We start from the raw sequence: 26,007 nt of genomic DNA on the forward strand, positions 1-26,007 counted from the left end.
GCACTTCAATTTCACAATAATGTAATCAAGGAATACATATGTGACATCACTTGTACTTACTTCACTGTTTTCTCTGTGGCCATATGACCACAAGGGTTGAAAGCAAATGTTGGTGGTCCAGCATCTACATAGAATGCTGGTTCAATTCCCATGCACAACTTAACCACAGGTCCCATCTGCAAAGATACATATTATGTCGATGATGAAATAGCCTACTACATACTGAACTACGCTTTATAAAAAGAATACAAATGTATTCAAATATTGAAAGCATGTTTCACCAGAAGCAATCTGGTGAAACATGTTAAAACATTCACAAATTTAACAACTGCTATTGGTTGCAACAACAAACATTGCAAAACTTACAATGAGCCAGATAGATTGTTAATTTAAAAAAATGTACTATGTAGCCAAGTTTCTTCAAGCATTAACATTTAGTTTCATGTTAACTGTTTTTTACACCTAATTGGAAGATTACCACTAACAGGAACTTGATCAATATATCACTCTTAAGGGGAGAGGATGGTATTTTTTTCAACTTTTTTTCCCATTTGGTGTAAAATATTAATTTTTTGTATGTAGAGAGCTCATAGCCGTAGCAACTCAACCAAAAATAAATATTAAAAAAAAATTATTTGGGGAGCCCAGATTTAAAAAAAATATACCCAATGCAGGATTTTACTAAAACCGATATATCTCAACCATTTTTAAAAGTAGATTCATCCAGTTTTTTGCAATGTACTTGCAAAAGCATGCTCTACAAACTGTCTGTAACAGAATTTTGATATTTGTTCCTACCTTTGTAAAATAAACAATTAAAATTCAATAACACTTTTCTGATTTCCTTTCTTGCAAACAATCGGACATAGTTTTAAAATGAAATCAATTAACAAAATTCTGTTACAGAGAAAAGTTTCCTAATAGTCTAAAGAATGTGTGTTCTAAATTTCATGCATGTATCTTTAATAGTTCAGAAGTTATATCCATTTTTGCCTGGCAATGTAGCAAAAAAATGAAGTTACCGTAAACTGAGGGGGCGAGTGATTTAAAAATCCATAGCGCAGGAAGTTTAAAAATGGCGTCTGAACATCCGATAAGGGCACAAATAAACACGAAATGTTATGCAATGTATTCCACACATATGAATGGGAATTTTAAAGAAAAATTTTTTTTTAAATTCAATTTACCGGAAACAACAATAAAAGCGGACGAGTGATTTAAAAATCCATAATGCAGGAAGTTTAAAAATTGCATCCGAACATCCGATAAGGGCAGAAATAAACACGAAATGTTATGCAATGTATTCCACACATATCAATGGGTATTTTAAAGAATTTTTTTTTTAATTCAATTTACCAGAAACAACAATAAAAGCGGGCGAGTGATTTAAAAATCCATAATGCGGGAAGTTTAAAAATGGCGTCTCAACATCTGATAAGGGCACAAATACCCACAAAATATTATGCTATGCATTCCACACATATCACAGAGTATTTTAAAGAATCTTTTTTAATTTACTCATTTTTCACCAAAAAATACCATCCTCTCCGCTTAAGATACTCAACATGACAATAATAAAAGCTCCACTGTACACAATTAAGAGACAGTTAAATTAATTAACTCAAATATAAAACTAACATCAAGGACGCTGTTTCTTTGGCCAAAAGATCTCAATATGTTGGTCAAGTTATGCAAGTGGATCAGAAACAAATATATCTACAGATTAACTGCATAACATTCGAGAACAGACAACAGGAATCTGGAAAGACAATAAGAAAAAGGTCTGCCAATTGGAAAAAAAATATCCGACTACAATGGGGAAAACAATGAGAAGCCAAGAACAATGGAAGATCGCAACTGAGAGACTGTAAAATAAATCAATTCTTTTCTAGGATGATTATCCAGAAATTATATAACTCTCACTGAGAAGACCGGTAGTGGATCTTGACTTTATGTATGTATGTATGTATGTATGTATGTATGTATGTATGTATGTATGTATGCATGTATGCATGCATGTATGTATTTATTTATTCACACTGCAATGGGTATATACCCGGTGGCAGTGGTAACTAATTACACTCAATAATGACAATAATAAACTTATTAATTAAAAATACAATTAATAATAATACTTAATAATAATACTAACAATAATTAATAATAATAATAATAATAATAATAATAATAACAACAACAACAACAGGGAACATCCTAAATTAAATGAATCACGATCACTTAAAATAACATTTAAAATAAATCTAATTTGTATCTTAAACCCAAGTTCGAACTAAAACCCACGAGTATGATATGTCCATATCTGCACAAGTACCTTTCAACACTACACTCATTTCGTTGTCAACTCACTCACTGCACTGGAACTACGGCATATTTCTGAATCTATCCTGATTTCACTAACACTTCAAAAACATTTCACTGTTCAAATACTTTGCACTGCCACTGTAAACTATAAAGCTTCACTGACAGGAACACGTTTTACTTACACAACACACTTCACTGACACAACACACTTCACTGATACAACACTTCAATAACAACATATCATTTACACCCTTTAAATACTGTGTATAATTACCGTCTATTAGAAAGTCCTTAAGCCTATTTTTAAATACATTTTTGGTTGTTGGTAAAACCTTTAGTAAGTCTGCAGGTAAAGCATTCCAGTCCCTGATAGTACGATTGAGAAAAGAAAACTTTCCAGTGTCCGTCCTCTGTCTTCTTTCCCTCAATTTATATGAGTAGTCGTTCCTTGAAGAGTAATTTGGCGGCTACAACCTATTTTTTATTTCTCTCCAGGCAGGCTCACCTCTGTATGTTTTGAACAGTGCGCATAATCGAATTCGCGTTCTCCTGTCTGTGACTGTGTCCCATTTTAATGGTGAATTTTTCCGACAACACTTGAGAGTCCGTTTTTTAATCTTTTCCAGCATCTTAATATGTTTTAATCTGTAAGGATCCCAATATGCAGCACCATATTCAATTACTGGACGTACTAGTGATTTATATGCAATCTCTTTGGATTTATCAGAGCCTTTTCTTAGTACCCTCATCACAAAGTGTATCGCTCTCCATGCTTTTCCCGCTGTGTCTGTAACCTGTTTGCCCCAGCCGAGATCGCTGCTAAATGTTATTCCGAGGTATTTACATTTGTTAACTTCCGGAATGGTTTCACCCCCTAACGTATACGATGTGATTATTTGATTTCTTTTCCTTGTAAAGCTGATGGCTTTGCTCTTTAGAGAATTTATTTTCATTTTGTTGGCTATTGCCCATATTGTGCATACCTCTAAGCACATTGGGCAGCGCCTGTCCTTGGAATCCTTGTCCTGCCCCCAGTCATGATGACCCTGGACATGGCCACAGTTCAGGTACACATATGGCTGCTGCTTTTCATTCACACCCTCGTCACTCATGCTCAATGTTAGCTTGCGTGGGATCACAAGGGTGTTGAGCCCCACCGGGCACTGGGGTCGTCCTGCATTCAGCTCGTCTATCATCGTCTCCAGGTGATGCTTCGTCTGAAACAGGCAAACCCAAACCATTATCTTCTGCCAGTTACAACAGTTATCTTTAGTGATGCGATTGAGGCATCGTATCGATGGTGTTCAGGTAAAAGGGCTCTCCCACAAAATAAAAATTTTACAGAAACAGCTATAATCAAATTTTAACACAATATTATCAGTTAGTTTATATGAAGGAATACTAAATATATGATTATGTCTCGTGACCAGAATATTGTACGGAATGGAACTATAAAATTGGAGATTTATCCTTCGAAGAGGTGGAAAAATTCAAATATCTCGGAGCAGCAGTAACAAATATAAATGACACTCGGGAGGAAATTAAACGCAGAATAAATATGGGAAATGCCTGTTATTATTCGGTTGAGAAGCTTTTGTCATCTAGTCTTCTGTCAAAAAATCTTAAAGTTAGAATTTATAAAACACTTATATTACTGGTTGTTCTGTATGGTTGTGAAACTTGGACTCTCACTTTGAGAGAAGAACAGAGATTAAGGGTGTTTCAGAATAAGGTTCTCAGAAAAATATTTGGGGCTAAGAGGGATGAAGTTACAGGAGAATGGAGAAAGTTACACAATGCAGAGCTGCACACATTGTATACTTCACCTGACATAATTAGGAACATAAAATCCAGACGCTTGAGATGGGCAGGACATGTAGCACTTATGGGCGAATCCAGAAATGCATATAGAGTGTTAGTTGGGAGGCCGGAGAGAAAAAGACCTTTAGGGAGGCCGAGACGTAGATGGGAAAATAATATTAAAATGGATTTGAGGGAGGTGGGGTATGATGGTAGAGACTGGATTGATCTTGCTCAGGATAGGGACCAATGGCGGGCTTATGTGAGGGCGGAAATGAACCTCTGGGTTCCTTAAAGCCAGGAAGTATGTAAACATAATTGTCAAAAAGCATATCTTCGCGTTTTGTAATTAAAATGTAACTTTTACACTAATTACAGCTATAAGAAGTCACGTTTAAAAAATGAGACTTAAGCCTTTTTTTCTAAACACCATCGATATTACAATCATATGAATTTAGGATAACCAAGTGTCCTTATATACTTAGCAAATGACTGCAACAAACAATTGGTGCAAATTCCTGTGAAACATTATTTTAATTGGAAGCTTTCACACTACACAACTGACACAATTTATCTCTATGAATCGTCCTCAGGGTCTAGTGAATACCAAGCTAGCCACTGGATCAGAGGTTCGCTGGTTCAAATTCGGCTGATGACAGTGTATTTTAAAGGTAGGTAAGCACGCAAAATTCGAAGACATTTCTCACTCACAGTGAATATTGATGCTAAATAACCTCTGCAGTAATAAGTATCTTTAAATAAAACGCTATTTACTTCCTGCACAGAGTGATTCTGGAGCAAGGTACATACGCTGACGAGTTATACTGTTATAGTATGGACAACTCTAAAGGAAAAACATTATATAAATATTATGTCTTATTCTCGATGGTTTCTAAGAAATGGCTATTTAAAAATAGCAGGCAGGAGTCTCATTGTCTTCCTCCGCATAATTCCTCACAGTCATGCAGACACAACCAAAACGACATTAGGTTGTACTATTGCCTTTGTCATATTGGTCACTTGCTTGCGCGTGTTACCAGAATATTTGAAGGATGTTCCCATGACAACCCTGGCTGGCATGTGGCTACTTTCAACAAAATCAACAAGATAGGGCCCCTGCACTTTGCAGTCAGCCAGTGATTCAGTACCTCAATGAAACTTATCTTGGGCATTGGATCAGTTGCAGTGGTGTCATTTCTTGGCCACCGAAGTCACCCGACCTTACACCATTAGATCATTGTTTGTGGAGATGACAAAGAGCGAAGTCTACAAGCACAAAGTGGAAATAAAGGAGCAATTGCTTGCCTGCATTTTAAATGCTTGTGAATGTCCAAACCAGCTCAAATCAGCAGCATGCCATCTAGCTACACGTGCTGTAAAGTGCATTGAGGTTGACAGTGAAATATATGAACATGTTATACAAAAAGAAATAAACAAGTAACAAAACTTACAGATAATGATCTCTTAATTTACCATCACCTGCACTGTTCCTGTTCCTCATGGTTTCGACTGGTTTTCTCCAAAATCATTGAAAATAAGAAACTCCCATACTGTCACCCCTCAATGTATCGCTCTTTCCTTCTGAATCATCCTGTATAACTCTAAAATATTAAAGTCACTTCGGTTTCACGCAGCATTCGGGTAGGATGGTTCTTTGTTATTGTGCGACACGTTAAAAGTTGATTACAGACATAAGTTAATTTGAGTGCTTCCTTCATAAGTATGCATACTGTTGCCAGAATGCTAAAACAATTGCAACCTGGAATCAGATCGATTTTGGATGGAAGCTTGTTGTTGAATCAACTGTCTGACGACAGGTTTGAACCTCATGACACTAATAAGCCATCACTCATGAGGTAACTAAACCAGGAGGTAATATAATAGGATGGCCTTCGATATTCCCATTCCGAAACAAAATAAGTCCTTACAAACACCAACCATTCCATGTGCAGTAGAAGATGAATAGAAATATAGAGGAAAATTCGTCCTCAGAGAAAACAAGATGTATCCAAAGTCCGGTTTTCTCTTCCTTCACCCCACTGATCTGAAGTCTCCACAAGTCCAGATAATCTTTTTTCTGGCAAAGACCTTCACCCAAGGTTTCCGACCGGGATAACATTGCAGTATATTAACCTTGGTATTTTGCTACAAAAAGTCGCTCGGGCATGCATGATGCGCCAGTGTTTAGGCAACCTGTAATATCTTCCTTCAGGTATCATTTGCTTATCAAGTGCAACGAAAAAGTCTCAGACATTGCTGCGGTCAAAGTATCACATTAGCAACATGCGGTTCGGAAACTTGAACATTACGCAATATAGCTTGGCAGTAACAATGAAGGTCAGTTAATATTAAAAAGTTCTGACACGTGTAAGGGAATACCTTTGGCGAAACTTTTCCGTATTATAAGCAATATTTATATCACGTAATATTTGAACCAGCCGCCACAGAGTGGTCTCGCGTCTGGAGCGCTGGACTTATAACCTGTGGACCCGGGTTTGATCCCCGGTGTACCCCCGATTTATAACTTGTGTTGAGCAAGTCCGTGGTCCAGATAACACAGGGGTTTTCTCCGGGAATCTCCAATTCTCTTGTTGCATCCCAATAAATCTCCATAATCATCTCATCTCGGATGTAGTGTAGACCAGCCTCCTATGACGCACCTTGGACAATGACTCTGAAGGTAAATTAGTCTAGGGATTCATATGGGTGAATGATCTAAGTCAGAAGAGATATTTCATTTGTACAACTTTCGATTACACAACAGGCTTGCCAACATTTTTTTTTGTAAACAAAATCAGTTAATTGTCGCTCGTATTTATTTTACGAAAAATTTTATCTAGCTGATAGGCTGCCAACTGATGCCCATTAACATTGTGATAATATGTTATTTGTTTTCGATGGGAGATGTTCAGATCGTGATGACTAGGGATTTTGTTTACTACATCCTAGACGTATGTTATTCAGACATTACTTTGTCAGGTACAAGGATCCTTCTATCAAAACCCTTTAGAATTTAAAAGGCCTAAATGAGCCATAAACTCCTATAAAGACTAAGAACTATGTTTGCGCTTGAAAAGAGCCTTTTTAGTATTTTGCGTGTATTTAAAATAAAAATACAGTACCTGTACTAAAAACGCAAAAATGTCTCAAAAACTACAATAAAAATGGTAATTATTTGAAATGTGAAAAAAAAAAAAAAATCTTTTACAAACAAGTTCCTCCCATATTTTGTCTTTGAAGGGGAAGGCAGAAGATTTTGTGCGAGATCGTGCGTATTTGCTTGTTTTCCGCACAGAACCAATACGCGGTAAGTGTGAAATACCACATTCAGTATTCCCAACGTAACACACATAACAATTTCCCTCTTCTTACCGCTTAAGCGCGACATTCATTTTACTGCTTTAGGCTTTTAACATATTATTTTTAGAGACGTTTAACATAGTAATAATTATAAATTGGAAACTTACCACTGCAATTTCACCTAAATTGCAATGTCAATTATTGTTTTTAAATATTTGCAAAAATTAAGTAAAGTCTACTACTCCACGAAACTTATTGCATTCCTGATACAAGTAACATTAAGGAAGCCGTGAAAAAATCAACAAGATTCCAGATGCCGATGTTATTACTGCAATATGTTATATAAATAATATTGTTAAAATATTAAAATGAAAAATAAATCATTACATAACCTTACCGTTTGTTTTAAGTTCGCATTTATAGACTGGGGGGAAAAAAAGACAGACGTATATCACGGCCTGCTGGAGTATAGTAAACACAGAAAACATTTTACAGCAACAATGTTGAAGAAAGATATTTTGGTGTTCCGAAGTTGGCGTCATTAAACAGAAACCAACATGGAGATTTCATTGCAACTAATTAGAAATTCGTCTTTCAGGTATGTAATAAACGATCTTCGCACAAAATAATGTACGATACACGAGCGGTATGTTTATTTTCATATTCTCGGAAATTAAAAAAGCTAAACTACGTTTCGCTTTTTCAATCTTTTCCTCGAACATGAAAACGTCAACATACCGCTCTTGTAACGTATATTACTATTTTGGCCGATCGTGATTTTTAACAACCTTACCGATGTTGCTGGTAGGCCTTGTAATTTAAACTTACATCACACGTGCGGTAAGTATATAAATCAAATCAACTTTTATTTATTTACTTAAAAGTAACAAAATATCAGTGTCGCGCACCACTATGTGCTATGAGAAAATAAGTAAATGTCTTATTATATTTGCACTCTTTCTAAATTAATTTATTGGAGTGGAGATTTGTAAGAAAACAGGAATTAATGTAAATAAGACGTAAGCGTGAAACCATTTCTGACGACTTCCCGTTGTTGCTCTGAGCGCCACTCGTGGAGTCGTGACTGAACGCGAAAATATCCATGGAGTAAAATAAGTACCTATGCAATTTATTTACACTGATGTATAATTAATGTGTCACCTACAAATATTTTCTATATGGTATTTATTTATATTGATGTATAATTAATGTGTCTTATATCTATTTCTTTCAAGACAAAACTAAACTTTCCACAATTTATTTTATTACAACATTTTCACAATCGCCGCCGAATAATAATAAATGAATAACACCTATCGAAAAATACGAATAACAACAAATGAATGACACCTATCAACAAATAAACTGCGATCACACATGAAAATGTTAGCATCCAAATACAAACTATTTATTTAAATTAAAAATGATTAATAATAATTTAATTGTTATTAAGATCGACCAAAAATAGTATGCAATACATGTGTTAAGTGCATAACATAATCTCGGAAATACAGAAAACTCTTCCTCGATTCTGTTATAATGCACATACCACGCTTGTATCGCAATATACTGTTTCAACATTTTAATGAATATTTATTTATTGCTTTTGTTATAATTTACAATATTGTGTCACAACGTGGCAATTTAATAGGCCCTATAAAAAAATAGAGAAAAATATTTTCGCTAAGTAACATTGGGAGACCGGAGGGAAAAAGACCTTTAGGGAGGCCGAGACGTAGATGGGAGGATAATATTAAAATGGATTTGAGGGAGGTGGGGTATGATGATAGAGACTGGATTAATCTTGCACAGGATAGGGACCGCTGGCGGGCTTATGTGAGGGCGGCAATGAACCTTCGGGTTCCTTAAAAGCCATTTGTAAGTAAGTAAGTAAGTAAGTAAGTAAGTAACATTTAGATTAACATATAAACATCAAAATACGAACTTAAAATGGTAGGAGAGTATTCTCTTAAATCTGCATACTTCTGAACGCGGTGCGTGGTGCATTTGTTCCGCCTCGTCCGCGAATTTCAATTCCGCTTAGGCATGGGCAATATCTTTAAAAGCGGTACATTTTTTCATCCCGCGACGTGTATGAGAGGGATATGGAAAATTTTCATGAAAATCGAGAATGTCCCACCATGTCATCAGACTATGGGCTTAGATGTTACGAGACCTGTAAATCTTCGCAGAAATTGAGAATAATCAAAAGATTCCTTCTCCAACTACATAAGAAGTATTATCAGTAGCGGCTGGTGGTCAAAATAATGAGTGTGCTACAATTTCTATATTGGCCTACTGTATACACTTATATGTATTTATCTTAATTTGAGACTCGCCTAGTGACGAAATATGAAATCCATACGACATTCCTTCCTACTGCAGAACCTGTCAATTACCCTGGTGTTAAACCCTCCATCTTGGATATCATAGTCTTTTCTATTGACAGTGTTACTTCACAGAATGGATCCTGTGAATTGTTGGAGGCTATGTATCGTAACAATTGAACAGCTCCATCTATATTCCGGAAGGCAGGTGTTCCGTATAGAACTCAAAGTTGTGTCTTTAACACTCTTTTGTTCAGTACAGTATAGCTGTTGACAGCAACTTCAAGTTAGCGTTCAGGAAAATTAGGCTATCCAAAAATTTCCTGAAAATTTGCTCTTTAACAATTTTGTTGCATCTAGATAGCTTAAAGACTGGAAACGGTGAGTAGTTTTCTGAATTATACAGTCACATACTTCCTTGGCTTCAGTTTTCTGGGATTCCATTATCCGTCGCTTGCCGACTGATTCAGGAGGAACCTCAAAAACCAGGTAGACGGCAGCAGTAGTCGGACACTTGAATTACCAAATAGGCCTACATTGTAAATAGTTCCGAGTTCTTCCACAAACAAGCATTCTCTCGTTACGCTTTACTTTTGCAATCTCCAAGCTGTGTTGTGCTGAAGCTGACTACAGCACTTCCCCGCGTAAAAATAGCCAATCAGGGCAGTGATTTCAGCTTCGCACATGCGCATTAATTGTCTACATTCTCATTTAGAGTTTTGAGTAGCACATTGTACCCCCTGAGGCACCAAAGAGCTAAGAGCGAAGAATAAAACTCTATAACGCGTCACGAACATAACCACGGAAAATTGTCAAATGGCAAATACATTATTTGAGCAAAAATTATCATTGTGCTGTAGCACATAAGGACGGGTCGCCCCTGAGTATTATACATGCTCGGAAACACATTTCAAGTCCAATGTGTGCACACTGTAATAGGCTACATATACTGAATTGTTAAAAGTGTGAGGAATGCACCTAATGAAGCCTACTGGAACTGAAAACCATGTTCCATAAAATGCCACAGAAATTATAAGTACATAACAAGAATTTACCAGATTTAGCCTTCGTTTAACACAAACTGCACTTTCAAATGTCAATGTCAAGGCATAAGCAGGCTTCATAATCACTAATGCGACATTTTATTGCATCACTGCGCATGTCCAGCAAGGCCAACCGCACAACCGAGAGACCTTCGTGCAACAAAATGACTAAAAACTATATTTACGTAACAGTTGATCAATAGACATCAAAATATGGACAAAAAATGTTTTAAGCATTTAAGGGTCCCGAGTTCTTTGTATCTGTTATTCCAGACGGTACATCAAATTGTCCTCATATACGAGTCTGCAAAGGCCATGCCTCATGAAGAACCAGATGTTCCTCTAATCGAGAATGAAAGTAATGTAGCTGTGCAGATTTTAACAGCTTATAGAGTACAACAACAAATTCTAATACCATATTAGTCTCAAATGAATACTCTTCTCATAAAAATAGTTTTCTCCTAAATGTTAACATTGTTTTACTCGGTAATTACATAGGCCTACTATCCACACGATTCTGATTTTTACTTTTATCGTTAGACACGGAAAATTTCCTCTCATATGTAAACTATTAATACAAAATCAAGGAATTGAACAAGTAAGTTCCTTTAAATTTTTGGGGTGCGATCTATCATATGTGGGAGAGATAGATGCAGAAAATAAGATAGAAAAATTTAATCGAATTGTGGAACTATTAGGAGAACTCTAAAAGGCAAAGTTAGAAAGGAAACATATATGAAATTCTATAAAACAATGGCAGTTCCATACGGATTATATGGCAGTGAAACTTGGACCCTTGATACAAAAACACGTAGTAAAATACAAGCAGCTGAGATGAAATTTCTTAGAGGATGCCAGGAGTCATAAAAAGAGATAGATTACGTAATGAGGACATCCGAAATCTTCTAGAAATATACGAATTGAATAATAGATGATTATAGACAAACATGGAAAGACCACGTAAACAGAATGAACAATGAAAGACTACCTAAGAAGATTCTAAATTATAAACCGAAAGGTAAAATGGATATTGGAAGACCTAAAAGAAGAAGGTTGGATCAAAGAGACGCAACAGACCGTGAGGTCTAATGCCTGAAGTAGAAGGAAGGAGGATCATTAGACAAATTGATAAGAAATGATTTATCTCTATACAGTTTTTATTAAACAAAATGATTAACACGTATCGTTATTACTTTCCATTAGGAAGTCTAGCAACCCTGCTGGCGTGACTAAGGGACGGAATGCTGCTATTGAGACCTGAGTTCGTATTTGTATTTGTAGAGGAGTCGGTCAAGGCGATACGCTGTTGCCAGACATTGTCTGATTTTCTAATTAACCATGCACTTGATGACAAAACGCATAATAGGTTTTTTTATTTATTTTAATGTATTGTACAGTTATGTCACGTCCACCCTGTGAGTATAATAAAAGAATGATCGGTAACTTCTAAACTTACATGAATTTACAAGTGATACATATTTTTCCAAACACAAGAAACTGTTTTTCTTTTCATGTCTAATAAACTTCAACATGGTTTTCGTTAAGGAACGACAAATGCCCAGCCGGTGGTGTTCTACTTCTCTCCATATGCGTAGAACCATTTCCGATGTCACATTGTAGAGTACAATACATATTGTGTTACGTAATTCTTCCAGATCGCGAACCGGTGTAAGGTATACCTGGTCCTTCACAAATTCCCACAGGAAAAATTGTAGATCTAGTGTCGTATATTTACTCCATGTAAAAGAATCGGTCCTTGATAACGGATTCCAGGCAAAATTCGTCAGTCACTTCTCGACCACGCTGAATTTCGATGCTGAATAATCGTTAAATAAAATGCCACGAGTGAAGAGAAAATTACTCCTGTCAATCAGGAATCGTACCCGCGACCTTCTAGTTACGTAAGTTACAAAAAAAGAAGTTTATCAGACCATAACCACACCTTCACCATGTTTATTACTACTTCGTAGTTGGTCAAACCACTGACAATAATTAATGTCTGAGTTACCGAACTATAAAATTACACAGCAATCAGGGCTGTCGAGCATAGAGACGTCGGGATTCGAAGCTTGGCAAGGACGTTAAATACGAGTAGTTTTCCACGCCGCTATCGCTGTCAGAAGGTTGCACATAATTCAACCATCAATGGAAGTGTTTCTCATGACCTGTGGCTGACATTAAAAATATTATTTAGTATGTCACAGGTTTATGTGAATATTTAAAAAGAGTAATAAGACCATTTTAATTTAATTATCGATTAACACACGCGCGATGCACGCACGCGCACGCATACACACACACACGAGTTATAGATGACGCAGATAATGATGGTTGTGACTCTGCACTTTGAAATTTCTGAAGAAGGAAACAGATTGACTTCTCCGTCTGCAGTTTTTTTGAGGATTATAAAGAGGAGACTGGTGAGGATTATTTTTAAGCTGTTGTTTAATAACGCTGTATCAAATGCGCGGCTATCCATCGACGAAACTGGTAAAAGCGAAGTGTGTATTGAGATTTCGTCAAAGGATTAGATGACATTTGTCTTACAATACCGATGGTGATGCACTCTTTTACGTTATATCGCAAGCAGCTTAGTTTATCTACCGATTACACATACAAACACAAAGAAGTGGAAATAATATATACGAAAAGAGACTAGACGTCAGTTTCATGCGTTCTCTTTATCATAGAGTGGGCACGTACTGATTTAATTTCAACGCACGGTCAAAAATAAAAAAATAGTAATTCTTCCGAAATTCTCTCTCTCTCTCTCTCTCTCTCTTAGGAATTCGTAAGGGGCCAGAAGACACTGAAAAAAGCCCGAAGTCATGACGACTCTAAAGGCTGGTTCACAATAAACCGGAAACGAGAATCGGAACGAAAACGAAAACGGTAAAATTGTTAAAATGTGTACATTTAAATGTGAGCATTCACAATTAACGAAAAGCTTGCCGGAGCCCGGGATCGGGAACGGAGAGTTGGCCAAGTTTCAACTTTGGCGTTCACGTTTCCGATCACAGCCCACTAGATTCATTCTATTGCCATCTAAAAGCTATTTTGTCGTCGTACATTTTGTAGCAAGAAGACCGTGACATAACCTATGCATTATTTTGTTCTGTGCTGTGCATCATGGAGCAAGTTTTATTTGATGAGATTTTAATATCGAGTGTTGAGGAAAATCCTCACGTTTACGATAAGCGGCGCGCCTCGTATAAAGATGAGAAAATGAAGGAGAATACGTGGCTTTCAATAGCTGCAGCTTTGAACACCGATCGTAAGTGAATCATATTTTATTACTGTATTGGTTGTATTACACACTACATACTCATGCTTCAATTCAATAACTACTGTTGTGTTCATTTTTGTTCTATTACAAATGTTTCTTCTCTAATTATTTTACGTTATGGTAGACTTAAAATAGATTGTGATAATAAAAATGCATGGGCATATTTATAGTGCCGTTGAAATTTTGAAGTTGGTTAACCTGTGTTTATGTTGGCTGCCTTGTACTCATGAGAGAACGCCATTGGTCAATTATACACAAATAACATCAAAATGCGTAATATCAACTTTACATATCGTTATTGACATACATATCGATATGTATAGTCGTCTACGTTCTCGGTTTATTGTGAATCAAAAATTGTCATATTCACGTTCTCTGCTTCTCGTTTTCACTCTGGTTTTCGTCTCGGTTTATTGTGAACCAGCCTTAAGTCGAGGGTTGGACAGCGCGTTTATCTTGTGTCAGATTACGAAATTTCAAAGTGTAGCATTCACTATTTGTTTTTAACATTCTTTTACCAGTCATTACTGGGAATTACACTTCGGCATAGTAAATCTGAACTAACATTTGGACTGAAAATAAATTCTTACACATTTTGTTTTCGCAATAATCGCGGTTCGATTCGCAACTCACTTAAGTCTCGGATTCGAGTCTGATGGCTGATAAATGATATTTCGAACTAACGAGGACGTGGTACACATCTGAGAGCGAAGATGTACTTACAAAGTTAGCGGTAAGTTATTCCATCTACTTCCCCAAAATGTTCTGGTAATTTATATCCTTTCTCAGGCTTTTCCTTTACGATCATACATTAGTTCCGATATCACTTGCGACGGGATCATGTGTGCATTTATAAAATTTCTCCATCCTTCTTTTTCTCATATCCTGATTCAGTTTTAAATCTATTCTTAAAAATGTTTCCTTTTGTGTCTCTGAACTTTTCACTGATTTAGTTCTTTAAATACGCATCTTTTAAAACTGTCATATTTATTTAAGATCATACGTTACACATGTCGACAAGTTAGAGGGAGTTGATAGTATGGTCTGTAAAGAATTTGTTTATAGATTAATGTGACTTCAATGAATTATTTTCTCTCGCGTTCATGATTTGTTCCTGATGTTGCGAAGGCGTCTCGAACACATGGCAAATGATATTAAAATGATATCAAGGTTGCTAGACGCTCAAATAATATGCTCCTGAGCTATGCTTGGAGAAGTTTAACGACAGATGCATCTGCGTAGCAGTAGGGGACAGGCTCCTTAGCCTCACCTCTTTCTTCGGACTGGAATAACCCAGATTCAAACTAATTTGGTGAGATTTTTAACTTCTATGAAGGCTCTGAAGTCCACCCAATCAATTAAAAAGCTCTGACCATATCACCTTCTCCAAGTATCAACAGATGGGGAGTTCTACTTCTGCGTCCCTTATGCGTCACAATTCTGTGTATTCAATTCCACTTCATTTTCACATCTTCCTCGTCAAACTATTTCTCTCTTTCGCATGTTAGGCTGTGTGACCTATATAAGTGTTCTTCAACATTCATTAGGTATTTCTTCACTTCGGTTTTTAACGCAAAACTTGGACGGAAATGTTTGTGTGTAAACTAATGTCACTTCAATTTGTGAATTTTAATGCTTTCGCACATCGGTTATACATTTAATTATTTCTTAACCTCGGAATTTTGAGCTAATAGTTCATATAATCACCAATTTCAACGTAGATAATCCAACTTACTAGAAAATCAACGAATTGCAATGCAAAAGGCCAACGTTAATTTAAATAAATATAGAAAGGGGTTACCAATATAATCTTCAACCGTAAAATTGTTACTCCTAAAATAATCAAGTTAACCATCTAAATAAAGACAAATTAAAGCGTCAAGATCTTTATATAGTTTGCGAAATGTACGCGTACGAATTTAAATTTATCAAAATGCACAAGGATTAAGCCTTGTAAAGTTCATTCAATTTTCTGGTGCAGTTTCACAGAAAATAATTTGCCGACTGACCCTCTACCGCCCCCTACTAATTGGCTGTCATAATTAAATGTATTTTCTTTTTAATGCGACAGAATCTTGTTTTCGTCTATTAATAACCGATCCCAACGAATGGAGCGTCTGAAATGGACAGACATAATAAGGATAAAAGCTGTGCTAGAAAGAGTGGAGACAGAAATAATAATGCTGGAACTGATCAGGAAGAGAAAAAGGAATTGACAGATCACTGGCTGAGAAGAAACTGCCTACTTAAGGATGCAATGGAAGGAATGATGAAAGTTCGGGGCAGAGGAAAATATCAGATGATGGACATTAAGATATATGAATTGTATGTGGACAATAAGAGGGACTTCTCTATGTACAAGAAAATATTAATTGAATGTCGCACAAATTGTCATGCGAACAATGTATAAACCATGCTTAGTATACATTTTGGCGATAGTGATATGTGTGAACAAAGAGAACATAACATAATGCATTCTTAATTGACAACTTACTTCACGAAATACCACTGAATTGACAAATTCAGTTCACGCAATACACAGCGACATATTGGTTAGTTGAACACCGAAATCACTCATTTTATTTCAGCTAAAAATACGATCTCTACCAATTACTAGCGAGTTTTGCTTACGAAGCGTCTTCGACTGGCACCGGAGCACTCCCGCCTGCCAATTGGCCCTCCCCAAAACAATCTATACTGTTTTCGCTGTAAGAAAAATCCTAATGTAAACATAAGCACGTTGCTGTCATACCCGTGATTGGCTCCCAGTCGAAACACTCACATGACGCAGGAAAATATAGTTCGTATTTGGAAACCACAATCTTGTATTATTTGAAAATAAAAAAAATTGAATTCTAGTTGTTAAATACGATGAAACATTTAACTTCACTCATATGTAAAACGCTATGTAAAAGAAAAGCTACTTTTATATTTTGTTATGTACTATGAACGCGGATGAATACCAACAGTAATATCGAGGTAGTCTGTTCTTGTAACAAGCTGGCGTCACTTGAGCTCGTAGTTGTTCACGTAAGCACGTGGTATTGAAGTATGGCTTCTGCATCCTCAACTATCCATTGTGAAGACATAAGACTTAAAAATAATTTAATACAGTAATTATAAAGTAAATGTTTCCTAAGCAAACGAATGCATAGTAGTGAGGTTAGGCCTACTTGACGAGTAACGGGAAATGTTTAACATGAAACAGAATGTACAACAGTAGGCGGGAACATGTACTGAGAATCTATGGCGCCAAACAATGGCCAATGAAGCCTCACTTCAGTCACGTGCTATTGTTTACATCAGGATTTTTCTTACAGTGAAAAGATTATATAGTTGGCCATTTTCAATGTGCATCACTGAAGTTCGTACGTTACTCAATGCCATTTTCAGGACATTACCGATATGGAAATTACGGGAAATTTAAGAATGGAATCAAAACTGTTGGAGTGAAATTCTATACGCTTCATTCTCCGATCCTGTCCACGATTTAAGATTATTCCTGCCAACGCCGGGAATCGCACGTGAGGGAATCATGTTTTGACAACAAAGAGCCACTCGAAGCAAGGTTCTCTCGTACATCTTCACCAGTCTCCATCTACAAATTCTTGACGCTAAAATGGAATTGGTCAGCCCCTGGGAGGCTGTCTCTCGAGGCGACCGTCCCTACTAATTTTCTAGCGTTTCCATGGTAATCATTTTCCATATCCATTACTACACGAAGGCGAGGATTTAATTTGGTGGAGGCAATGTATTGTGTCTTGCATTCAATTACATGTGAAGGGTCCTACAGCGCCACTATCACACTTCTTCTTCTTCCACTACACTTTATTACCAGTTTCCGGTTCCGCTGGGGTTCTGAAGGAAGTGAAAATTACAACCGACGGCGTTCTTGGTCTTGCCAAGCAACCGCCGGCCGCCGTTCCTATACTAGGCATTTATATTGATTTATGGTGTTTCCAGATAACTGTTTTATGGTCTGCTATGAAGGAGATTGGCAGTACTAAATCGGGGACAGGAAGGAAGCTATGATCGACAGAGGGACTGAGACTGACAAAAATACGAAGTTGTGGATAGTCGTAAGAGTCCTTCCTATTGACGTTTAAGCTGAAAGTTCTGAGAACGTGATTGACCTGCAGGTTGGAGGTACTTCTGAACAAATTACCTTTACTGTTAAGACAATAACTTCAACTGAGAAGAAAGGACGTTACTGAATGATAAAGCTTATCATGATACGTTAGAAGCAGCAAGTAATATGATCACTATTATAAGTAAATACTTTTCAAATTATCCACGATCACTTCTCCTAGATAGGCCTACCTTCGGTTGCAGGATCATAATCAGGCAGCGAATTTTTGTTCCCAAACATACAGCGGGTCGAGTAGTTTCTTCTGGTATATCTATTACGTCATGTCGATGCATAACGTGGCTCGATAGCCATGGATGCATAAGCAGGGTAGTATTGTAAGCAGGTACAAATAGATTATGAATCATAGTACAATACAGGCGCTCCATCGTCGATATTGTATAGGCCTATGTAAAACACCAAGTTACGACTACATTGTGATCTGATTCTGATACTGAGTAAGTTGCATTTTCATTCAGACTTTTGTGTTAATATTATTTTGATTTATCAATCTGTGTTATATTGTATTTCATTTTAATCTGCATTTTGTATATATTGTGTAAAATGTAATTATTGTTAATTTGTAGATTGATATTTGTTATTATAATTGTGTCACTGTTACGTCTTGTGACGTAGGAAAAACATCAGCTTAAACAAATTTTTACTGACAGTTATGGTAAAAGATATGAATTTCATAATCTCAGAATATATGTATATTTTTGTTTACTGTAACGGAGCTGATTTTGTTAAATGAATTAATTGTATATATTGTATTTATAGAGTATATGCAGTTAATGTGTATCATGTTTACTATTATGTTCTATAATATATTATATTATATGCTAGTTCAGTATTATCATCGATCTAATTATATTTCTGTCATATGTAGCACTGATATTTTGTAGAGCGCTAGTTTTGCAATGTTAGTGCGTTTATATGGTTAAAAATTAGATGGACAGACCGTTTCAATTTAGTAGTTGTCATGCTCGATTATTATTATTATTATTATTATTATTATTATTATTATTATGTACCGAACTAGGTTTTACCTTTCCTAGCGTCCTGACATAAGCATTTAAGGTTACAGTTTGATCCCTGAAACTCCAGGATATACTACCGATAACTTTCCTTCTTCAATTTAAAATAATCTCTTTTTTGTTTATGAAATAAAATTAATTTACATGTCATCACTTCCGGATAAACTAACTTCCAGTTACAGAACACGAGGAAAAGCCGTTTAGTAGTTCAGAAATAAAATTGTAAATTACACTGACGGACGGACACAATGTGATAAAAACTTTTTCCACATATATTATGAGAGATCCTGTAATCATGTCCATCAAAATTTCGAAATAAATATTCTGTAGCATCACAATACTTTCTGTATACTTCGCATAATAAAAAAAAAAACAGATGCTAATTTCATTTCACTGGACGGGATAAATGCAACAAAATAAAGGAATAATTAACCAAAAATCAATATGAGATAATACTGAAATAACGTTCCAAGAGGATGTATGAAAGGAGGTAGTCGTTAAAAAAACACAACTGGAGCATGAAACAAGTGAAATAAGTTCTGAAAAAGCGCTATTGGGTACAAATAAATTGTAAGAAAATATGCAAACTAATAAGGGTGCTATTCATAGACATTTCGCTAGCCCGCGCTACGAGCGTGCTAAACTAGCCCCGGCTATCGACTGTTACTTGTACAGGATTCATATCATATCATATCATATCATATCATATCATATCATATCATATCATATCATATCATATCATATCATATCATATCATATCATATATCATTCCATTTGAATGAAATAATGACAGAAAAATATGATATAATAACGGATGATACACAAATTGTACATGATTTTGATGACAATAGATATAAGTACATATACATTAGAATATTGAAAAGTTACAGTGCTAATTGTCTGTTTTCTGACCTTCTATTATCTTATCGATCACTATTTCAAAGTGATTTGAAGCACTATATCATAATTTTCACCCCAGTGTTCCTAACAATAAACACAAGACACTGACAACCTGTAGTGTCGCTGTAATGTTACAAACAACTGTAAAGAACAAACTTCGGGACGCGTGAGAATGGGGCACAGTAATGATTCAGCTGATCATTTATAGTCGTTTATGCATTGCTCATAGATTTCTCAAGGATGTGATATCTGAATATGTTTTTAATATACTATATTACGAGAAATTAGCAACAAAACTAAAGGATGCGAAATACTCTCTATCATATCATATCATATATCATATATATCATATCATATCATATCATATTATATATCATATCATATCATATCATATCATATCATATCATATATCATATTGTGACAGCGACGTGAGATTCGAACTCACGACCAGCGTCCCGCAAGAGAGAAAATCGCGCGGAGCACTTTGGAATGGCGCGCGGCTGAGAGGGGAAAGGGCCAACGCGGCGAGAGAGTGGAGAGAGTTTGCGCGCGCATCTTCTGCTTGCCTAGAGAGGCCGAGAAATCCGTCGAAATGGAAGACTCGCGAATTCGAACTTTCGAGGCTACGTCGCTGTGGTTATAAATTACGGTCGCGAAGGAACGACAGCAGTTTCAGAGTTTTCAGTTATTCAGTCAGTGAGTAAGCCAGAGCAAGCAAGCCAGACTTGTGTGCCGGAGTTCGACTCGAGTGTGCGTCCGCATCTGCGTCAGCATCCGAAGGCCTGAGTTCGAGTGCAGTGGACCGCAGTTGGAGGGACCTGAGTTCGAGTGCAGTGGACCGCAGTTGGAGGGACCCGAGTTCGAGTACAGTGAACTGTCTCTGAAGGTCTGTGGTTCGAGATATTCTGAACTCCAGTGACTGAGATAGAAGAACTGTGAACTGAGAACTGGTAGTTCTGATTTGTAAATAGTGCTTTGTAAATATTAGTTAAGATTAACAGTTCATTGTTGTTCGTACTAGTCCAAGTAAATTGTCATTGGCGTCGGTGGAGTGCTATAACGAATACTGTGTTGAGTGAAAATTCCAATTGTTGCCGAGAGCGTTTAAGGCGAATTGTAGAAAGGAATTATTGTTGTGAGGAATAAATTACATTGTTGTTACAATAAAATTCACAATATCATATCATATCATATCATATCATATCATATCATATCATATCATATCATATCATATCATATCATATCATATCATATCATATATCATATATAATATCGCTAACACTGGTTTATGAATACGAAAAACGTTAGTTCGCTGATCATCCACCGGAAGCCTGCGCTAAGAATGTCTATGAATACGGCCCTAGATGTCACAGGCATAACTCACTTACCTCACAGCAGGATAATATGGATCGACACTGAAATAATTATTAAAAATTCCAGCACACGTAAACTATTCTTTCAATACCAATGTACAGAGAAGAAAAATGAGAAATACCTACCGCAAAATATGGTGCAAAAGACAATATCTAATACGAAAAAGATGAGGGCGAAGTGGTAGTCCTACTGACTTCATTTAAATTGAAGACGATTTTACTTCTTGTTCCCTTATATTGAGATTTTCTTCCATGAAGATTCTGAACAAATGGCAATTGACTGTTCTGGGAAGACCCTACCCCAAGAAATTAATTATGCAGAATACATAACCTTCCCTTTTTATCGCCGTACGTACGAGAACCCTACGTTCTTTTAAGAGATATTCGTGGAGGGGACGGCTGGCCGGTCGGGAGATAGATACCCCAATAAGATATATAGAGCTCCAAAGAGAGTTTTCTACATCCCCAGCTTAATATTCACTGCATGCAGTTGCAATTCGGGAGAACGGTCGCCGTGTTTCCCGTAACTGCTGCAGTTTACGCGGTAGGGAGCCTGGGTTAGAACAGAGTCTTTATTTCAGGAGTGGATCAGGACAGCACGTTTGCACATCTCCTTTTTATGTTAGGTTAGATTCTTTTCAAACTGAAATGACGAGTGAAACGTACAGTTAAAATTACTCTAACCTAACCTAACCTAACCTAACTTAACATAAAAAGGTTAGGTTAGGTTAGGTTAGGTTAGAGTAATTTTAACTGTCCTACGCTTCACTCGTCATTTCAGTTTGAAAAGAACCTAACCTAACATAAAAAGGAGATGTGCAAACGTGCTGTCCTGATCCACTCCTTTTATTTCACGATTCTTGCTAGAGGCTATTCAGTCACTGGGATGATAGAACTACAACGAAGAGCAATGGTGGAATGAGAACGGTACAAGAAATTCAGAAATATAGCAAGAAATACCGACTTTAAGTTATTTACTTACTGATATGCTCCTGATTGATGACTGAGAGATGATGATAATGATGATGATGATAATAATAATAATAATAATAATAATAATAACAACAACAGTAGTTGTAGTAGCAATAGCAGTAGAAACATTTAATGAAAACAATAATGAAGCTGCTTAATTGAGAAGAACCCTGTGACCTTGTGCACCAGAAGTGTCATCATGAATTTTGCAATGCAGCCACTGAAGACATACCACAGCACTTATATTTATGATTCTCTGATTAAAAACGTAATAATAATAATAATAATAATAATAATAATAATAATAATAATAATAATAATAACAGCAGTTGTAGTAGCAATAGCAGTAGAAACATTTATTGAAAACAATAATGAAGCTGCTTAATTGAGAAGAACCCTGTGACCTTGTGCACCAGAAGTGTCATCATGAATTTTGCAATGCAGCCACTGAAGACAGACCACAGCATATATATATATATATATATATATATATATATATATATATATATACATATATATATATATATATATATATAGATTTGCTGCCAATCTTTCTACGGCTAGCTCTGCTTTCTTCTTCTGGGAATGAAGTGATGTGGGGCCATGCCTAGCCGGTATAATGCAATAGTATAGGGCTTCCCGCTGCGGGCCAATCAGGAGCTAGTTCCTAGTCCCGACCGCCAGGCGCATTCTGGTTGGTGGAAGCGGTAGCCAATCAGAAGCTAGTTGCTTCCGCTTCCGTACTACAGTACTTCATTTTTTTTTTGCAGAAAAAAAGCGAAATACAGACGGATAATCCACCAATCGATTGTTAGGGTAACGGATGATCTGAGTTCACCTGTATTAAAATTAGGGGAGAGTTGGGTAGTATCGGACATCGGGTAATATCGGACAGTGAGTTTCTTTCATCTACCACCAGATGATAGTACCTGAATAACATGGTTACGTTTCTGTGATGTCGCATACAATAACGTAACCATGTCATTCAGGTACTACCATCTGGTGGTAGATGAAAAAAACGCACTGTCCGATATTACCCGATGTCCGATACTACCCAACTCTCCCCTAATTTCGAAACTAGCAGTCCGATTGAGCTGAAAATTTGCATACACCTTATTCTTAATGCACAAACAGCTAAAAATGAAATAAATCCGATTGAATTTGTAAAAAATCAAGACTCAGTCTTAGTGTCCCTTACCTTCGGAAAGCTTCATTGCAGGCGGTTTTTACAGGGCTGGGAGCCAATGGGAGACGTGTCTGTATTTCCCGAAAATGCCTTAAGCAGGCACGACACTTACAAAGACCCTAAAATCGACTCTAGCTTTATAACAGCCTACCTAAGATGTAAATAACGATTCAGCGAGGCTCGAGGGGGCATCAATTCGAATCCTAATGATAGCTGTGGAGGATGTCGCCGAAACGAACACAAATTACAGTACCCGAAGTCTCCATTATGCGGCATTGCATGCGAGTCTGAAGAAACCACGAGTTCCCATAGTTAGAGGGGGCCATTTAACGAAGAGGACATGTCTGTTCTCGCTCCGCTCCCCTCTACGTACACGTATGTGAATGGCAATCGTGACTCTCCATAACAGGACATACCACATCGCACGTACCGTTACACGTGGGAAGTCCTTGCTTCTACGCCCGTCGCCCTGCAAGGACTGATTACTTCCTCGTCGAATTGCAACGCTTCTTCCATGAAATAAAGTTGTGATGTCATTCCTTTATGCGCCCTACTTTCATCCCCTTATATTTTCTTGGCGACGATGTATCGATTAATCGCAAGTTAGTGGTTTCGTAAGAATGTAGCGTCCCGTCTTACAAAGGTAGGAAGAGGGGCGAGAAGTTAACTTTTACTGCGACGACCGAACCTTAATTAAATTAGCACATTTTCTTCCTAAAAGCACCTTCAACGGATAGCAGTTAGAAGTTAAATCATGTAGGAAATTAACTTTCTAGAGCGAAAAACATAGAGGATGCATTTTTAGTGAGCCGGCTTAAGCATAGAGGATGTTATGGCAAATTGAAGAAGAAAGAAAGAAAAGTATGTTCTATCTTCAAAATTAGTCTTTAATATGTGGGGAACATAACGCATACCGGTCACGTTTTATGCGTTATTCTGCCCTTGTTTGCTGTTCCGACACCACACCACTTTCAAGCGGTGGTTTCCAAGAGCCACGCATGTCCCTCCAGGTAATGCGGGGACGAAATTTTCGTTTCTACGCAAAGACATCTCTGATGGACAATACATTATGTTGGTTTCTAATATTCCACGCCGATGCGCACACTCATCCTGCACAAGACTGCGTCACGAATCGCTTAAATAACCGGCAACTGTTCCAACATTTGATGGAGGGATTATTACAAAAATGACATCAGAGTTCAGCAAACTATATGAGTGAAAAATCGATAGATTTAGTACGAAATTATCCCATATTATAAAATAAATAAATAAATATAAAAACATGACAGTAAAAGACAATGTGGCAGATGAATGGGAAAACCTATCAAGTTTAATGTAACTTAATAATTTGTTTGTTATTGTTATTAGATATTTTTATAGGTTATCCTTGGAGTTTAATTTAGCACAAACTAGAGATAACTTATATATTTCCTTGTGTAATCAGAAATAGTGACAATTTAAAATAAAATACATAGTATTTAACCTCAATTTGGATTTGTCGCATTGTTTCTTCTTTGATTTTTGTGTGAAATAAGACATCCGGATATCTTTTATGCAAGATTACAATTGCTTTTAAGGAACCCGCAGGTTCAATGCCCCCCTCACATAAGCCCGCCATCGGTCCCTGTCTTGTGCAAGATTAATCCAGCCTCTAACAACATATCCCACCTCCCTCAAATCCATTTTAATATTATTCTCGGCCCCCCAAAGGAAGTTTTCCTCCGGCCTTCCAACTAACACCCTATATGTATTTCTGGATTCGCCCATACGTGCTACATTCTCTGCCCATCTCAAATGTCTGAATTTAATGTTCCTAATTATGTCAGGTGAAGAATACAATGCATGCAGTTTTGCGTTGTGTAACTTTCTCCATTCACCTGTAACTTCATCCTTCTTAGCCCCAAATATTTTCCTAAGAACCTTATTCTCGAATACCCTTAATCTCTGTTCCTCTCTCAAAGTGAGACCTTAAGTTTCAGATTTTTTGACAGCAGACTAGATAACAATCTCCTCAACCGAATAATAACAGACATTTCCCATATTTATTCTGCGTAATGATAACTGAATTCTTCGAATTTTTATAAGTTTTTTTGACATACTTAACAGAAACATATTTCTTATAGGCCTAAACAATAAAATGTACTTATCGCTGATGTTTCTACAGTCAGAAACCAATTTAAAAATAACACTATAATTTAATGGCCAACATAGATAAAACAAAGGGTAATAAAACTCGACGCTATACACCGCTAGCGTCAACAGAATTTCACGCACATAGCGTCGAATTCGCGGCTTCGGAAGCCACAGCTTTAGGGCGATGTTCGCAGTGTTTTGA

General features: G+C 36.7%; 1 protein-coding gene across 4 annotated transcripts in view; it reads right to left on the reverse strand.

The window, feature by feature from the left end:
- Pli (E3 ubiquitin-protein ligase pellino) overlaps window positions 1–26,007 on the reverse strand; it is a 513,023-nt gene that overhangs the window by 10,802 nt on the left and 476,214 nt on the right. For all 4 annotated transcript variants that reach the window (XM_069825471.1, XM_069825470.1, XM_069825469.1 and 1 more), the window contains 2 exons: window positions 3,306–3,539; window positions 61–176 (listed from right to left, as the gene is read on the reverse strand). In XM_069825471.1, the coding sequence (XP_069681572.1) occupies window positions 61–176; window positions 3,306–3,539 (350 nt within the window). The remainder of the gene's footprint in view (window positions 1–60; window positions 177–3,305; window positions 3,540–26,007) is intronic.

This window comes from Periplaneta americana, chromosome 5, assembly GCF_040183065.1.
Source record: "Periplaneta americana isolate PAMFEO1 chromosome 5, P.americana_PAMFEO1_priV1, whole genome shotgun sequence".
In the NCBI taxonomy this organism is placed as follows: domain Eukaryota; kingdom Metazoa; phylum Arthropoda; class Insecta; order Blattodea; family Blattidae; genus Periplaneta; species Periplaneta americana.